Below are 18296 nucleotides of genomic sequence, written 5' to 3' on the forward strand. Positions count from 1 at the left end.
TCCGCAACCTCGCCAACATTTGTTGTTGTTTGTCTTTTGGATGGTGGCGATCCTTACAGGTGTGAGGTGATATCTCATTGTGGTTTTAATTTGCATTTCTCTGATGACAAGCGATGTGGAGCATCTTTTCATGTGTCTGTTGGCCATCTGAATTTCTTCTTTGGAGAACTGTCTGTTCAGCTCCTCTGCCCATTTTTTAATTGGATTATTTGCTTTTTGTTTGTTGAGGTGCATGAGCTCTTTATATATTTTGGATGTCAACCCTTTATCGGATCTGTCATTTATGAATATATTCTCCCATACTGTAGGGTACCTTTTTGTTCTATTGATGGTGTCCTTTGCTGCACAGAAGCTTTTCAGCTTGATATAGTCCCACTTGTTCATTTTTGCTTTTGTTTTCCTTGCCTGGGGAGATATGTTCATGAAGAAGTCGCTCATGTTTATGTCCAAGAGATTTTTGCCTATGTTTTTTTCTAAGAGTTTTATGATTTCATACTTACATTCAGGTCTTTGATCCATTTCGAATTTACTTTTGTGTATAAGGTTAGACAGTGATCCAGTTTCATTCTCTTACATGTAGCTGTCCAGTTTTGCCAGCACCATCTGTTGAAGAGACTGTGATTTCCCCATTGTATTCCATGGCTCCTTTATCATATATTAATTGACCATAAATGTTAGGGTTAATATCTGGGGTCTCTATTCTGTTCCACCGGTCTGTGGCTCTGTTCTTGTGCCAGTACCAAACTGTCTTGATTACTGTGGCTTTGTAGTAGAGCTTGAAGTTGGGTAGTGAGATCCCCCCAACTTTATTCTTCCTTCTCAGGATTGCTGTGGCTATTCGGGGTCTTTGGTGTTTCCATATGAATTTTTGAACTATTTGTTCCAGTTTATTGAAGAATGTTGTTGGTAATTTGATAGGGATTGCATCAAATCTGTATATTGCTTTGGGCAGGATGGCCATTTTGACAATATTAATTCTTCCTAGCCAAGAGCATGGGATGAGTTTCCATTTATTAGTGTCCTCTTTAATTTCTCTTAAGAGTGTCTTATAGTTTTCAGGGTATAGGTCTTTCACTTCCTTGGTAAGGTTTATTCCTAAGTATTTTATTCTTTTTGATGCAATTGTGAATGGAATTGTTTTCCTGATTTCTCTTTCTGTTAGTTCATTGTTAGTGTATAGGAAAGCCACAGATTTCTGTGTGTTAATTTTGTATCCTGCAACTCTGCTGTATTCCGATACTCAGTTCTAGTAATTTTGGAGTGGAGTCTTTAGGGTTTTTTATGTACAATATCATGTCATCTGTAAATAGTGACAGTTTGACTTCTTCTTTACCAATTTGGATTCCTTGTATTTCTTTGTTTTGTCTAATTGCCATGGCTAGGACCTCCAGTACTATGTTGAATAACAGTGGGAAGAGTGGCCATCCCTGTCTTGTTCCCGATCTCAGAGGAAAAGCTTTCAGCTTATTGCTGTCAAGTATGATGTTGGCTGTGGGTTTATCATATATGGCCTTTATTGTGTTGAAGTACCTGCCCTCTATACTATTTTGTTGAGAGTTTTTATCATGAATGGATGTTGAGTTTTGTCAAATGCTTTTTCAGCATCTATGGAGATGATCATGTGGTTTTTGTCCTTCTTTTTGTTGATGTGGTGGATGATGTTGATGGATTTTCAGATGTTGTACCATCCTTGCATCCCTGGGATGGTGTATGATCCTTTTGATGTATTTTTGAATTTGGTTTGCTAATATTTTGTTGAGTATTTTTGCATCTACATTCATCAGGGATATTGGTCTGTAATTTTCTTTTTTGGTGGGGTCTTTGCCTGGTTTTGGTATTAGGGTGATGTTGGCTTCATAGAATAAGTTTGGAAGTATTCTCTCCTCTTCTATTTTTTGGAAAACTTTAAGGAGAATGGGAATTATATTTTCTCTGTATGTCTGATAAAATTCTGAGGTAAATCCATCTGGCCTGGGGGTTTTGTTCTTGGGTAGTTTTTTGATTACCACTTCAATTTCTTTGCTGGTAATTGGTTTGTTTAGATTTTGTGTTTCTTCCTTGGTCAGTCTTGGAAGGTTGTATTTTTCTAGTAAGTTGTCCATTTCTTCTAGGTTTTCCAGCTTCTTAGCATATAGGTTTTAATAGTAGTCTCTAATAATTCTTTGTATTTCTGTTGGGTCCGTCGTGATGTGTCCTTTCTCATTTCTGATTCTGTTTATGTGTGTTGATTCTCTTTTTCTCTTAATAAGTCTGGCTAGAGGCTTATCTATTTTGTTTATTTTCTCAAAGAACCAGCTCTTGGTTTCATTGATTTTTTCTATTGTTTTATTCTTCTCAATTTTATTTATTTCTTCTCTGATCTTTATTATGTCCCTCCTTCTGCTGACTTTAGGCCTCATTTGTTCTTCTTTTTCCAATTTTGATAATTGTGATGTTAGACTATTCATTTGGGTTTGTTCTTCCTTCTTTAAATATGCCTGGATTGCTATATACTTTCCTCTTAAGACTGCTTTCACTGCGTCCCACAGAAGTTGGGGCTTTGTGTTGTTGTTATTTATTTCTGTATATTCCTTGATCTCTATTTTAATTTGTTCGTTGATCCATTGACTACTTAGGAGCGTGTTGTTAAGCCTCCATGTGTTTGTGAGCCTTTTTGCTTTCTTTGCACAATTTATTTCTAGTTTTATACCTTTGTGGTCTGAAAAGTTGGTTGGTAGGATTTCAATCTTTTTGAATTTAATGAGGCGCTTTTTGTGGCCTAGAATGTGGTCTATTCTGGAGAATGTTCCATGTGCACTTGAGAAGAATGTGTATCCTGTTGCTTTTGGATGTAGAGTTCTATAGATGTCTATTAGATCCATCTGTTCTAGTGTGTTGTTCAGTGCCTCTGTGTCCTTACTTATTTTTTGTCTGGTGGATCTGTCCTTTGGAGTGAATGGTGTGTTGAAGTCTCCTAAGATGAATGCGTTGCATTCTATTTCCTCCTTTAGTTCTGTTAGTATTTGTTTCACATATGCTGGTACTCCTGTATTGGGTGCATATATATTTATAATGGTCATATCCTCTTGTTGGACTGAGCCCTTTATCATTATGTAATGTCCTTCTTTATCTCTTGTTACTTTCTTTGTTTTGAAGTCTATTTTGTCTGATACTAGTACTGCAACACCTGCTTTTTTCTCCCTATTGTTTGCATGAAATATCTTTTTCCATCCCTTGACTTTTAGTCTGTGCATGTCTTTGGGTTTGAGGTGAGTCTCTTGTAAGCAGCATATAGATGGGTCTTGTTTTTTTATCCATTCAGTGACTCTATGTCTTTTGATTGGTGCATTCAGTGCATTTACATTTAGGGTGATTATCAATAGGTATGTACTTATTGCCATTTCAGGCTTTAGATTCGTGGTTACCAAAGGTTCCAGGTTACTTTCCTTACTATCTAAGAGTCTAACTTAACTCACTTAGTATGCTGTTACAAACACAATCTAAAGGTTCTTTTCTATTTCTCCTCCTTTTTCTTCCTCCTTCATTCTTTATATATTAGGTATCAAATTCTGTACTTTTTGTCTATCCCTTGATTGACTTTGAGGATAGTTAATTTAATTTTGCATTTGCTTCATAATTAGTGTTCTACCTTCTTTACTGTGGTTTTATTACCTCTGGTGACAGTTATTCAACCTTAGGAACACTTCTATCTATAGCAGTCCCTCCAAAATAGACTGTAGAGATGGTTTGTGGGAGGTAAATTCTCTCAGCTTTTGCTTATCCCTCCTTCAAATTTAAATGATAATCTTGCCGGATAAAGTAATCTTGGTTCCAGTCCCTTCTGCTTCATGGCATTAAATACATCATGCCACTCCCTTCTGGCCTGTAAGGTTTCTGCTGAGAAGTCTGATGTTAGCCTGATGGGTTTTCCTTTGTATGTGATCTTATTTCTCTCTCTGGCTGCTTTTAGCAGTCTGTCCTTATCCTTGATCTTTCCCATTTTAATTACTATGTGTCTTGGTGTTGTCTTCCTTGGGTCCCTTGTGTAGGGGGATCCATGGCCTGAGAGACTATGTCCTTACCCAGATTGGGGAAGTTTTCAGCAACTACCTCCTCAAAGACACTTTCTATCCCTTTCTCTCTTTCTTCTTCTTCTGGTATCCCTATAATGCAAATATTGTTCTGCTTGGATTGGTCACACAGTTCTCTCAATATTCTTTCATTCTTAGAGATCCTTTTTTCTCTCTTGTGCCTCAGCTTCTTTGTATTCCTCTTCTCTAGTTTCTGTTTCATTTATTGTCTCCACTGTATCCACCCTGCTTTTAGTACCCTCCATCTTGCTCTTCAGCGATTGGATCTCCAACCTGAATTCATTCCTGAGTTCTTAGATGTCTTTCCATGTCTCCATTAGAATGTTGATGATGATTTTTATTTTGAACTCCCTTTCAGGAAGAGTCATGAGGGCCATTTCATTTAAATCTTTCTTGGGAGTTGTATGAATAATTTTACTCTGGACAAGGTTCCTTTGGCGTTTCATGTTTGTATATGGCGCCCTCTAGTGTCCAGAAGCTCTATTCTGGAGCTGCTGAGCCCCTGAAGCAATGTCGGGGGTCGCAGGGGAGCGGTACTGGTGCCTGGGGGGAGGAAAGAGCTGTTCCCCACCTCCCGGCTGCTGTGCCTGTCTCCACTGCCTGAGCCAGTGGGCCGGGCACACAGGTTTAAGTTTTTGTCCCAGAGCAGCAGGATATGGATCCCTGCTTTCCACAAGTGGCCGGAATCCCAGTCTCCCCAGGAACTCTGCCTGTATTAACTTTCCAACCCAGTAGTCATGCGAGTCTCATGAAAGCACCATGAAATGTAGGTTTGTGCTCCCAGCACAGATCCCCGGAGCTAGGTATTCAGCAGTCCCAGGCCTTCCACTCCCTCCCTGCTCCGTTTCTCTTCCTCCCGCCGGTGAGCTGGGGTGGGAGAGCGGCTCGGGTCCCACGGAGCCACAGCTCTGGTACATTACCCTGTTCCATGAGGTCTGCTCTTTTCTCCAGGTGTGTGAAGTCTGAATCCTCTTTCCTGTTGCTCTCTCAGGATTAGTTGCGCCAATTAAATTTTCTAATTGTATCCAGTTTTAGGAGGAAGCCTCTGTCTCTCCTCTCACGCAGCCATCTTTAATCCTCTCGGAAGTATAGGATTTTTGAAAGCTTAGTAGTTCAAGAGACTTAAGCAGTTGAGCCAATTAAAGATCCTTTTTATGGATTTGAAGTATTTCAGAATTGAAGTTTTGTTATATTTTGAATTTTTTGGAAAAAAGGATTTAATACATTTGTTAGAATCAAATCAATAAAATGTACCCATATTTTTATAATAAGTAGAAGGTAAAATGAAATGAACCTATTCAATGCCTATTTTGTGGCAGGCACTGTGTTAGATATAAGAAGAGGATGGAGAGAGAGAGGGAAAAAGAAATAAAAGTAACCTTGTTTCCTGTCTTTGAGACTCCTGTCCTCATAGTCTAGGAGCGTTGTACTTCTAAAATATAATTCCCATATAGCCCAACAAAAGAAGCAGTACAGTAGAAATAAGTACCTAAGATACATTTGGGCAAAAATGGATCAACCACCCTATTTAGCTTCAGTGCCATAGAGAAAGCTTCTGAAAGGGAGGGGAATGGGCTTACACTGAAGATCCCAATGTGGGAGTTTGGGATGGGCATTCCAAAGGAAACAATCCAAAATCTTCAGAAAATTACAGGGATATGGTTCAACCAAAGTGGAGGTGCATGCTGGAATGTGTTGAGAGATGACTCTTGAGACCAGTAGGCATCTGCATTTTGTATACAATCTTGAGGAGTTTGAACTTCATTTTGTAAGTTTTGGAGGATCTTTGAAAAGTATTGAGTATGATAAGATTGATTCTCATTGTAGTAAGGTTTTAGCTTTTCTGGTAGTTTAGAGGCTAAATCAGGAGTTGCAGTAGTTATAGAACCAGGCCAGAAGAGCAGTTATCATTGCTATAGTGTAGGTGATAAATGAGAAGGTTCATTAAAATGGCAGTGAGAATGACAAAAAGAAAAAAGGGTAGATTCCAGATGTGTTAAAGAAATAGGATCAGTAACATTTAATGATTGGTGATGAATAGTGAGAGAGGGGAACAACCCAGTATTTTCCTGCGTGAACGATGGGTTTAAAGAGGAAGTTTCTCACTGGATTTTTTTTAGAGGTTTTTATGTATATGAATAGCTTCTACAGAATTAGTAAGTACACAAAAGAAACTTCCAAGTAGATTGTTTCTAAGTTTTTCTCTGTTTTTATTTACAGATGCTACTTCAAATGAACAACAGGAGCTTTTCTGTCAGAAGCTGCAGCAGTGTTGTGTACTGTTTGATTTCATGGACTCTGTTTCAGACTTGAAGAGCAAAGAAATTAAAAGAGCAACACTGAATGAACTGGTTGAGTATGTTTCAACTAATCGTGGTGTAATTGTTGAATCAGCGTATTCTGATATAGTAAAAATGGTAAGCCTCTAGACTTACATTCCTCAGATTTATATAAATTCAAGAAAGATCTGAGGTGTAATTATGAATGAATGAGACTGGTTTTTAATAAACATACAATAATTGATATACTCAAAAGAATGTGTTTAAAGTAGTTCATCTGAAAGATTATCCACCGTTCCAGCGATGCTATCATGGAGTATCTCAGTTTGGGAATTCAGTAGCCACAGTGGCTGGTGGCTACCATAATGGACAGTGCAGATCTAGATCTTAGAGAAAGATGTGTAATCAAGATGATACAAAGTGGAAGATAATTAATGTCCTGAGGCTAACAGTCATAGAGACAAAACATTTAAAGGAGTAAAGACAAATGAACAATTATGGGGCTATCCACATTTGAGTGGTGGGTAAGAGAGTCAGGTCTAAAAAATTTTTATTTAGGACATTTTAATACTATATTTGTTTATTCTGTAACACTTGAATTTTAATTGAAACTCAGGGCCTTTAAAAAGTTGTAAATGCTTGAAGTATCAGTGAAAAATATCCGCCACTATCATTGAAATCAGATAAGATTAAGATATTATTTATTAATAATTCAACATGATTCTCCATCTAACAGTAGAAATTTGTTTAGGATTTGTGAATTTTTTTTTGCATTTTGGTGCATACTAACAAATACAAAAAATTCAGCTGGAATAATTAGAGAGTCTATAATTTAAGCTTAAATGTTACCAGGGTGTACAAGTGTAACCTATAGTTCCCATCATTTCATTCCCCTTGTCCAAAATATATTTCTGGGGAAAACAAAATGTGTTGGAAAATTAAATTTGGTTCTAACATACTTAGTTGTTTTCTTCAACACATTGTTCCGAAAGACCTGTTAAAAAAGACTGACAGGGAATTAATTGGGCTTTTTGTTTTTTTGTTTTAATGAAAATAAAAGCCTTAAAAATTTTGAAAGATAAGCTATACAGAGAACATTAATCAAAACGAAATTGGCTTCCTAAACTCCCATAGACAATAAAAAGTAAGTGATAGTTTAAGAATATAAATATTGAATACTGATAGACTTCTGTTTTTTGTGTTTATCATTAAGAATTGTTTAGGGGGAAACAAGTATTTATACTTGATTGATTTCAAATGGTTTGTATTCAGGAATTTTGGAAATCATGGGAAAAATACTTTATTTTTATATCTATAAAGTTGGTAACTTAGTGAAAGTACTCAGATAAAATGTTCTGTATTTGCTATATACAAATACAAAATAAATTCTAGGATTTAATTTCTTTTCACAAGTAAAAAGTTGTGTGTGTTTTGTCTTTTTATTTTTATTTTTTAAACTTCCAACTTCTTAATCTAATTCCTAGATAAGAGCAAAGCCAGTTTACACACTTAGTCCTTTAAGGTCTTTTTTGATTTATTATATGCAGTTAATTTTATTGCTGGCTGCAAGGTTAACTTTTTCTTTTACTACTAATGTTAAGTATGATCTCAAAGTCAAATTATGCCCTCTTATGAGATATATTTCCCTTTCAGGTTCTATATATGACTTTCTGCCACTCTTTGTGAAATTGATATCCACCAAACTATTTATAGTTTGTGCCCTCATGTACTAGCTTTGAGTTCTAGCAGATTAAATTCTAGGTTATTACTTTATGAATCTTATTATTATAGTGATTGACTGTTAGTATTTGGCCTACCACAGATGACACTTCATAAGAATAGTTGGAAATTTGCTTGCACCACCAGACACTCCATCTCATCCTTTATTCAAAAGAGTTTATCTCAAATGACAAATCCCTCAATAGTATGGCCTTAAATGTTTGCTAAACTATTTGGTTTATCCATCTGTTTGGCATTCTTCAAAGAATTGTGAGTTAGGACCACAGTTTATCCTCTGCCAGAGAAAAAGGATATGTAGTTTACCTTGGTACTGAGACAGACTGTGAACGATAAAATGATACATACTGTATCTCATTAAATCTAAAATGAGGAATCTCAAAACACATCCTGATTTCAGAGAGATTGATACTTTTTTTTTGAAAAGGCTCAGAGCAGATGAATTACAGTAAATTAAATCATCATGGGGCACTATAAACTACATCTGTAATGGCAGTGAAGGCATTCTACCACTTCCCTCCTCTTCCTTTGTGTAGTATGTGTAAGAATGAAGGTATTTTACCCAACTCTTTCAGTGTGTATAAGGTAGGTGTATGGCTGGGTTAGAATATGGGGGAGCTGTGGAAAGATGAAAGGAATCAAGTTAGGGATAGGTATAGTTAGGAGCTTTATGCTTTCCCCTCAAAATTCCCTCCCCTCTTTTTTTTTTTTAAGCAAACTTGGAAAGAACAGCTGGTCATTAAGAGGAACCCAGAAGTAATCTGTAATCTTCAGTAGCTTGGCATCTGAAGAAGTCATAGGTACAGGTTAAAGAAAAGAGAAACAAATGCCTGTCTTCTTCATATCTTGAAAAGGTTTACAGGTTTTAAACTAAGCTTAGAGCCACAACTTAACTTTTTCTTAAAGTTATCTTAAAAATATTCCATTTTGCATTGTTGAATTCAGTTACACAAGGAACATAAGTCTAAATTTATTTTTCTTTACAGATCAGTGCTAACATCTTCCGTACACTTCCTCCAAGTGATAATCCAGATTTTGATCCAGAAGAGGATGAACCCACGCTTGAGGCTTCTTGGCCCCACATACAAGTATGGAACATAATATATGTATTGGTAATTTTTACATTTGTGACATTGTCCTGAAATCATGGTTCTCTCTTTTAGATCTGAGTGTCTATTTAAAGTATTTGACTTTTAATATGTTTTTTTTATTATTAAGGTATCATTGATATACACTCTTATGAAGGTTTCACAAGAAAAACAATGTGATTATTACATTCACCCTTTTATAGAGTCCTCCCCCATACCCCATTGCAGTCACTGTCCATCAGGGTAGTAAGATTCCACAGAGTCCCTATTTGTCTTCTTTGAGCTACACTATCTTTCCCGTCACCCCACACACACCATGTGCACAAATCATGATACCCCACAATCCCCTTCTCCCTCCCTCCCTACCGACCCTCCCTCACCCCTCCCCTTTGGTAACCACTAGCCCCCTCTTGGAGTCTGTGAGTCTGCTGCTATTTTGTTCCTTCAGTTTTGCTTCGTTGTTATACTCCACAAATGAGGGAAATCATTTGGTATTTGTCTTTCTCTGCCTGACTTATATCACTGCGCATAATACCCTCTAGCTCCATCCATGTTGTTGCAAATGGTACGATTTGTTTTTTTCTTATGGCTGAATAGTATTCCATTGTGTGTATGTACCACCTCTTCTTTATCCATTCGTCTACTGATGGACACTTAGGTTGCTTCCATATCTTGGCTATTGTAAATAGTACTGTGATAAACATAGGGGTGCATATATCTGTTTGAATCTGAGAAGTTGTTTTCTCTGGGTAAATTCCTAGGAATGGAATTTCCAGGTCAAATGGTATTTCTATTTTTAGTTTTTTGAGGAACCTCCATATTGCTTTCCACAATGGTACAACTAGTTTATATTCCCACTAGCAGTGTAGGAGGGTTCCCCTAATATGTTTTCTTGATACTGTTTTCTTTTCCCAAAATACTGTTTTTTCACTTTAGTTGTGATAATGCACTTAACATTTACCATTTAAAACATTTTAAGGGTACCGTTCATTAAGTACATTCACAGTGCTGTGTAACGATCACCACTATTTAGCTCCAGAACTTTTTCATCACCCCAAATGAAAACTCCCTTATCATTAGCAGTCACTTCTCATTCCCCTGTCCCTGTATCCTTCAACACTTTGAAGATGTCATCTCACTGGTCTGGTGACAAATCAGTTGTTAGTCTTATTTAGGATCTTATGTATGTGACAAGTTATTTTTCTCTCACTGCTTTGAATATTTTGTCTTTAGCTTTTGTCATTTTGGTTATGTGTCTAGATGTGGATCTCTTTGGCATTATTCTACTTGGAGTTCATTAAGTTCTAGTTAAGAGTTCATTGGGTAAATTAATGTTTTTAATCAAATTGAAGTTTTTTTAGCTATTATTTCTTCAAATATTTTTTCTGCCTCTTTCCTTTCATACTGAGACCTCCATTTTGTGTGTGTTGCTATGATAGATGGTGTCCTACAGGTCTCTGAAGTTCTGTTCATTTTCTGTTCATTCTTTTTTCTGTCTGAACCTCAAACTTGATAATCTCTGTTGGCCTATATTCACACTCTCTTATTCTTTCTTCTGCCAGCTCAAATTGGTTTTTGTGAGACAGCAAGGATACTGAAGTCCTCACTCCACCATTCTAGAAGTTCATCTCTGGGGCACATCTTTTTAGTTGAGACTGAGGGAGGGACAGTCTTCCTGCCCTTGGGGCCATTGTGTGACAATTCACCTGTCAGAATCACTGGAAAATTGGTAATAAAAACTTATTTATATAGGCAGGACCAGTTCTTCCATTAAACCTTCCCTAACTAATTCTGTCTAGCTCGAATTGCTTCCTTCAAGTGTCCCCTCAACCACGTGGCTTTAATGTAGTATCGTGTAGGGCTCACTCAGTGGAATCACACTGGTACTGCCTCACTCGATACTTCAGGAACTAGAACTCTTTTGATAGAATTCAGGGAAGACAATGTTCTACTGCTTATGTTCTGTTATGAAAACTGTTAAAAAAGATTACATTGTAGCTATAAAAGATTATACTCACATGTGTTTAGTGTTTCTTTTTCATGTGTTCTTACATATCTAGTCTTTATGATCATTGATTTTTTACTATACACATTATGTTTTATTTTTGTTCCCCAGAATGTATAGTAAAAATACTCTGAGAATATTCAAATGACACCTTCAGCTTACAGGTATTTTCTTATTTTTAAAATAAGCAAGGTTCTGAGGGAGAAAGTAAAAGTCACCAGGTTCAAGCGACTCTTGCCTAATGCTTCAAATACAATGGCTTAAATTTTAAAGATAACATTAATGACCTAAAATCTACAGGCGAACACCACAAAGTGTTTTTCTAGAGAATTTAATGTATTTGCCTACATTTGACCAGTGGTGTTCATTTATAGGACTGTTGATCATGTTTAGCTGATTATTAGTAACAGTAACAATAGCTGCTATTTACTGAGCACTTAACCATGTTCCAGAGATAGTGGCAACAGCTTTGTATGCATCATCTCATTTAGTTCTTATGGTAACACTCCAAAGTACAGATATTGTTCAGATAAGCTTAGATGATCTCTTTTAAGATGAAATTATTCAAACAGTGAGTGACAGAATCAGGTTTACAACTCAAGTATTACTCCATAGTCCTTCTCTTAATTGTTGAAAGCTCTACTGCCTTCCCTAGATAGAGCCTGTGGCCCTAAAATAGATACAAATTCTTTTGAGATTTAATTCAAACTTCTTTAGCTTTATTATAACACCAATAAATCAGATATTCCAAATAACTAATAATGTTTCAACTAGCCATCACTTTCTTTTTTAGCCTCATAAGTTAATTTTAAAGGTAAAATTATACAGGTACAAATGTACCTTAGTTAAATGGAACAAAAGTTTATATATACAGATTCTAACAAGAGAGTCATTATCATCACAAAACATGGTAAAATGGAAATGATTCTGGTGGCAGACCTCAAATTCCAGTTTTGATATTTTTCTACCTATACAACTTTGGTTAAGCTGCTTAATTTCTCTGCATCTATCTTTATAAAACTGGATATAACAGGGTTATTTAAGGATTGAATGGGATATCATATGCACAAACCTACCACAAGTTTTTAAACTATGTTGTTTTGTTTGCTCTTTTTCCTAAAAGATACTATTTTTGGAATTTTGAAAGTATATTCTTGTTCTTATAGTTCCCTTCATACTGATACCTTTGTACGTTACTCTTGTTCTCTTTTGTAGCTGCTTTGTTGTTTAGAATGAACAATCCTGAAATTAGCAAGTAGTCTCTTCTTGCCCCACTTTCTTCTTCCCTAGCATATAATATAAACTAATCTTTTTACTCTTACAGTAACTACCTATATGGCAATTCAAAGCTGCTTCTACTTTACATATACTCTTCTCTATCCCCTCCCCCATCTCCCTGTTTTTAATAGTTGTGAATATGAACTAGTTGCATATTATTCTGTCACCCTTCTGCCCATCACTTGTTACTAGTTCTACAAGTAATATATTTAATATTTACTATCAATTCTATGTCAAAGTTTCTCTAATCATTTCTTGGTAATTGGGGAATCTCATTCTTTAGTAGAAGGGTTCATGGGAAGATTATTCCCTGAATTCTTTGCACTTTAAAAGCAGTTTGTCTGTAGCTGTTATTTTTAAAGATCAACTTGATTTGATAATAAAATCCTGGGTTCATCTTCTTAAGTACTTTAAATTAAGTTATTCCACTGTCTTCTTTCAGTCTGATTTCATTCCCTATATTTAAAAAACTAGTCTTTTTGCCTGGATGCCCAAAGGATATTTTTCCTTGAATGGCCAGTTGCTTTACTGAACTTTACTTAAGTGTTGATTTTTCTAGGTAATAGTGAATAGTGCTTTTTCACTATAATAGTCCACTTTTATCCTTAGTACACCAACCCAGTTCTACAAACCCCTTTTTTTAGGATTTTTCTGGTGGTCCCACAAGGTAGGCACAATAAATTAAATCATTGGCTCTTGGTGACTGAACTCGGTTTCCAGCCCCTTTCCTCCCTGAAGAATGGGGAGGTAGGGCTGAAAGTACCAACCTCTAATCACATGGTTGGTTCCTCTGATAACCAAGCTTTATCCTCCTAGAGTCACCTCATTAGCATACACTCAGGTATGGTTGAAAGCAGCTTATTATGAATAACAAAGGATGCTCTTCTCACCCCTTATCACTCAGAAAAATCCAAGGGTTTAGGAGCTCTGTGCCAGGAACCAGGGATGAAGACCAAATATGTATTTCATATGTCACAGTATCACAGTATCCCAGGGTTGGACAAATTGTGCCAGTGAAAGTGTGTGGCCATCACGAGACTGTTAACTCTTCAGAGCTCAGTGATAATTTTTACATCTTTTTGCATTTGTATCTGCACCCAAGCAAATTATCTGTATAATAAATTCGAAAATTATTTATAAATAAAAATTTAATTGATATCAACTTCTGTTTTTTCTTGTTATGTCCCTTATTCATATTTAACATTAAAATTTAGAAAATAATTAGACCAGGTAAGCATCACACCTTTTGCATAGTTGGGCAAAGATGCATCAAACAAAACAATATTTGCTCAGATCCCAAAACTGTTGTTAGCCTTAGAGTATTATTGAACTCAAAGTAGTAAAATTTTGTTATTCTATGGTGAATGAGAGGGCCCAGATCTGGTCATGTTTTTTGTATGTTGTGAGGTCTGTACATTTAGTGTAGCAATCTTTTGTTGTTTTCCCTTCTATAGGTGGCCTAACTAGTTATCTGAGTGTTTATTGAATGACTATTTTTACTTTGGGATATAACCCTCCTTTTTATTTTTAGGGTGCCAGACCACTAGGTTGTTTGATAGCTTATAAGTTGAGGCATATTTTGGACTATACTCCTGCCTCCTAGAACTGTTAGGTTACAATAATAAAAATCTAAGTGTATTTGCCTTTCTCTTTGAAAGATAGATTGAGGTGCAATGGAGGCAAGTTGAACTAAACATTACTTTTAATTCTGATTTGTGGTCACAAGTAAACATTTACTATTATTTTTAAGATGCTTGGTACTTTTTAAGGTGAAGTCCTGCTAGTCCTAGTTTATTCACTGGGATACAGACACTTCTTCCTAAGCCCTGTACTTACATAATTTGGTTCATTATTTCCCAAGTGTGGATAAGGTATGCTGGTTTCAATTTAATTTTTTTTCACTGTAATTTTATAGAAAGACTTGAGCTTTCTTTTTTTATTGCTATTGATGTACTGCCCCTTACAATCAAGTTTACTCTATCCGGAGGCCTCTGATCCTGTATTAAAGGAACTCTGGAGATTAAATAAAGCTGGGTTAATACTCCAATGGAGAAAGAATATGTTCCCAGTAAGTTTATGGACTGCAAAATAGTCACCTTAATTAAATGTTTTATAGACATCATCTTTATTTTCTAGCTCCTGCCGCTTAACGTTTCCAACCAGTGATGTAAAGCAATAAATAAATTCCCAAATTTACCAGCTTAGAAGACCAAATTGTGGCTGTATAGTTTTTTAAAAACTGTTAACACCTCATCACATTTTGTAAGAGATCTGAAATCTTTAAGTTGGTTAAGGAAAGTGTGTTTTGGTTTGAAGTGATAACTCAGGTCAAAATTTTATAGGCATCACTTAGCTTTTTTAAAAAATTTTTTTGTTGAAATACAATTTTTCGGGAGGGATTTATAGCATAGTGACTCAACAATTACTTACTAAATGCTCACCATGATAAGTGTAGTTACCATCTGTCAACATACAAAGATATTACTGTATTACTGATTATATTTCCTGTGCTATTCTTTACATCCCTATAACTTATTTTATAATTGGAATTTTCTGTTCTTTATCCTCTTCACCTTTTTGCCCATCTCCCCATCTCCTCCCCTGTGGCAACAACAGGTCTGTACTCTGTGTTTATGAGTCTATTTCTGTTTGTTCGATTTTTTTTTAGGTTCCACATATAACTGAAATCATATGGTATTTTTCCTTAGCATAATACCCTCTAGTTCCATCTATGTTGTCAGAAATGGCAAGATTTCATTCTTTTTTATTGCTAAATAATATTGTGCATATGTTTCATATATTCTTTATTCATTCATCTACTGAGGACACTTAGGTTGCTTCCATATCTTGGCTTTTGTAAATTATGCTGCAATAAACATGAGGGTGTATATATATCTTTTCAAATTAGTGATTTTGTTTTCTTCAGGTAAATTCCCAGAAATGGAATTGCTAGGTCATTCGGTATTTCTGTTTTTTAGTTTTTCAGAAACCTCCATACTGCTTTCCAAGTGGCTACACTGATTTATATTTCCACCACCAGGGTATGGGGGTTCCTTTTTCTCTGCTTCCTCATCAACACTTGATATTCTTGTTTTTATGATACTAGCCATCTTGACTGCTGTGAGGTATCTCACTGTGGTTTTGATTTGCATTTTCTTGATGATTAGTTATGTTGAGTATCTTTTCATGTTGAGTACATGAAAAGCCATATTTATATGTCTTCTTTGGAAAAATGTCTATTCAGTTCTTCTGCCCATTTTTTTAATACCTATTTTTTTGGTGTTGAGATGTATGAGTTCTTTATATGTGTTGGATATTAGCCCCTTATCAGATACATCATTCCCAAATACTTTCTCCCATTCAGTAGGTTGCCTTTTCATCTTAGCTTTTATTTGACTTTCTCTTATAGCTGGTATATGAATTCTTCTTAAGATTCTTGGAGAGCCCTGATTTCCAGCCTAGCATTGCAAAGCGATACATTGATCAGAAATTTGTACAACAGGTAAGGAATTCTTCCCTGTCTTAATTTTTCTTATGTTCATCGTAGTAATGCTTTATTAACTTGTGACTAAAATAGGAGTAGTCTTTCAAAACTAATGGCTTATTTCAGTTTAACAGTACTTAATATTCTTGCCAGACAATTAAAATAAAAGTGAAGTAACTTTGAGACTATAAACGTATTTTAATCAAGCTTGAGCTTCTAATGAAGTCAAAGTATCCTATCCAATCCTAAATTCTTATAGTTATTTTATAAAGACAAGAAAAACAAGCCTTTCTGGAGTATCTGAGAAAATTTGGTATGACCATTCAATGGATAGGGAGGTTCAAAAAAAAATTACTATTTTTTGTCTTTGAACTTGAACTTGACATGTTTCAAGCATCGTGGCTTTGAAATGACAGAGAAGAAAAAAATGGAAGTGGAATCATTGTTAGGAGTTTGGATTTTAGGCTCTTTTCCTGTCATCAAATATCAATTACCTTTCTCTTTCCTTTCTCCTTGCCCATCTTAGGCATTCCAGCCACCCAACTAGACTACAGATAAAGTGAGGTCTTTAATAAGAACAGGAAATAGCATTAAACATACGTGATACCTTTTTTAAAAATAAATTGGTTATTAACTGTTATTTTTGGAACCTAGATACTCAATTTCTCAGAATGTATTCATTTCTATTATTATTATTTTGAAAATCTTTTCAATAATTTAATGACCTCTTTTTAACTATATGGAATTGGCTGACAATAGACAAAATATGAAATAGACCAAAACTTTCTAGATCCATTTTCTCTTTAGAAATACTTACCAACAAGCAAGGTGTCATCAGGAATTTAATGCTCTCCTTTTTTTGGACTTAAACTTTATTTTAAAGGAAGGTAGAAGATAGATGAAAGGGTACTAATGAATGAGTTCTGAGACCAGGATTAAGTCTATACAAGGACCTTTCCTACTCTCTTACTCCCATTGTGTGTCCTCTGTGATAAAGATTCTACAAACATGAGTCCACATATTTGGAGTTTTCAATTTTTGGTAATTTCTAACTACTCCTGACCTCATATAAAATTTTCTAACTAATTGCTGTAAATGTGTATTAGCAAATGAAGAACATTTAAAAAAATGTGTCCAACTATTCAAGTAGTTCTTCGTAAACTGTGACAAAATATTAAGTGTGTGTTAACAGTAAAATGTACATTTCAATAACCAGTGAAGATCAGATTAAATGGAGCTCTTTTGGTAATTGCAAATGACTGCATATTCCTTCTGTAAGAGCTCTTCTGTGCTATAGAAGGAATAAATACAGTATAATACTAAGGAAGTGTAGTAATGCCATATTATATTGCATTTAAGATAATAGCAGGTTGGGGGCATTGCCTCAGTGCTTCCTCAGTCTGCATTTTGAAGTATTTCCGCTGCTGGATTGTTCAGTAAGCTTGAGAGAGAGCAAAAAGAAAACTGGAAGGTGGGACCCATTTTCCACCTTCTACTTACTCTAAACGCCTGAATTACTTGAAAAGCGAAGGCCCAATAATTTTTTTAGTCATTTATATGACTGCTTTCACAAATGACTTCTCTTTATTGCTCTTAATAAATAGTATGTATAGGAATTCTCAGCTTTTGTATTTGGAATTATTTGATTAAGTAGTGTAGAACTTAGAAATACAGGATAAAATCTAAAGTATAAATTTGGACATTCATTATTTCAAGAGAAGAAAAAATTGCACAATTCCATATAGTTTTACAGCATTACAGAAGAAAGAAGGAAACTACAGTGTATTGGGTGCTTTTTATGTGCCAGACAGTATCCTCATATGCTTTTATATAAAGAGCTAACTCATGTCTAGTTTCACACAGCTAGTTGATGGCACAATCAAGATTTGAACTAGACTCTCAGACCATGGTATTACCTTCCTTCTCTGAAAAAAAAAAATGGTCTCAGCTTTCATTTTATCAAAGAAGAGACAAGCTCAGAGGTTATGACTTACCCTTAAAAGCACAGACATAAGTTTCAGAGCCAGAATAAGAAACATAGTTTCCTGATTACTAGTTTTGTGTGTACTTCATTATATGACTATTATATTTCTAAACAGATTAGATTCTAATATTTCAAAATAGATTTCTTTAAATAGATTTAACACTTAGCTAATAACTATTTTCCCCTTGAGGATCAACTTGTATTAAATTTTATTAGTTCTTGTATTAGAAATGAAGCCTTAACAAGTAAGGGCCCCTTTTATTTGAAAGCATATAGTCCAAGAAAATCTGACATCAGAAACTTGGATTTGTGTGTCTAGAGTAGTTTAACCATTTTTAATTAGAATAATTTGAATTCAGTTTATTAGGTAT

At 35.3% G+C, this 18296-nt stretch overlaps 1 protein-coding gene across 1 annotated transcript in view; it reads left to right on the forward strand.

Annotated features, from left to right (window-relative positions):
- PPP2R5A (protein phosphatase 2 regulatory subunit B'alpha) overlaps positions 1-18296 on the forward strand; it is a 54384-nt gene that overhangs the window by 21124 nt on the left and 14964 nt on the right. The window contains exons 2-4 of the mRNA XM_037015138.2: positions 6291-6487; positions 9073-9174; positions 15867-15959. Of these exons, the coding sequence (XP_036871033.1) occupies positions 6291-6487; positions 9073-9174; positions 15867-15959 (392 nt within the window). The remainder of the gene's footprint in view (positions 1-6290; positions 6488-9072; positions 9175-15866; positions 15960-18296) is intronic.

Source organism: Manis javanica, chromosome 11, assembly GCF_040802235.1.
Source record: "Manis javanica isolate MJ-LG chromosome 11, MJ_LKY, whole genome shotgun sequence".
In the NCBI taxonomy this organism is placed as follows: domain Eukaryota; kingdom Metazoa; phylum Chordata; class Mammalia; order Pholidota; family Manidae; genus Manis; species Manis javanica.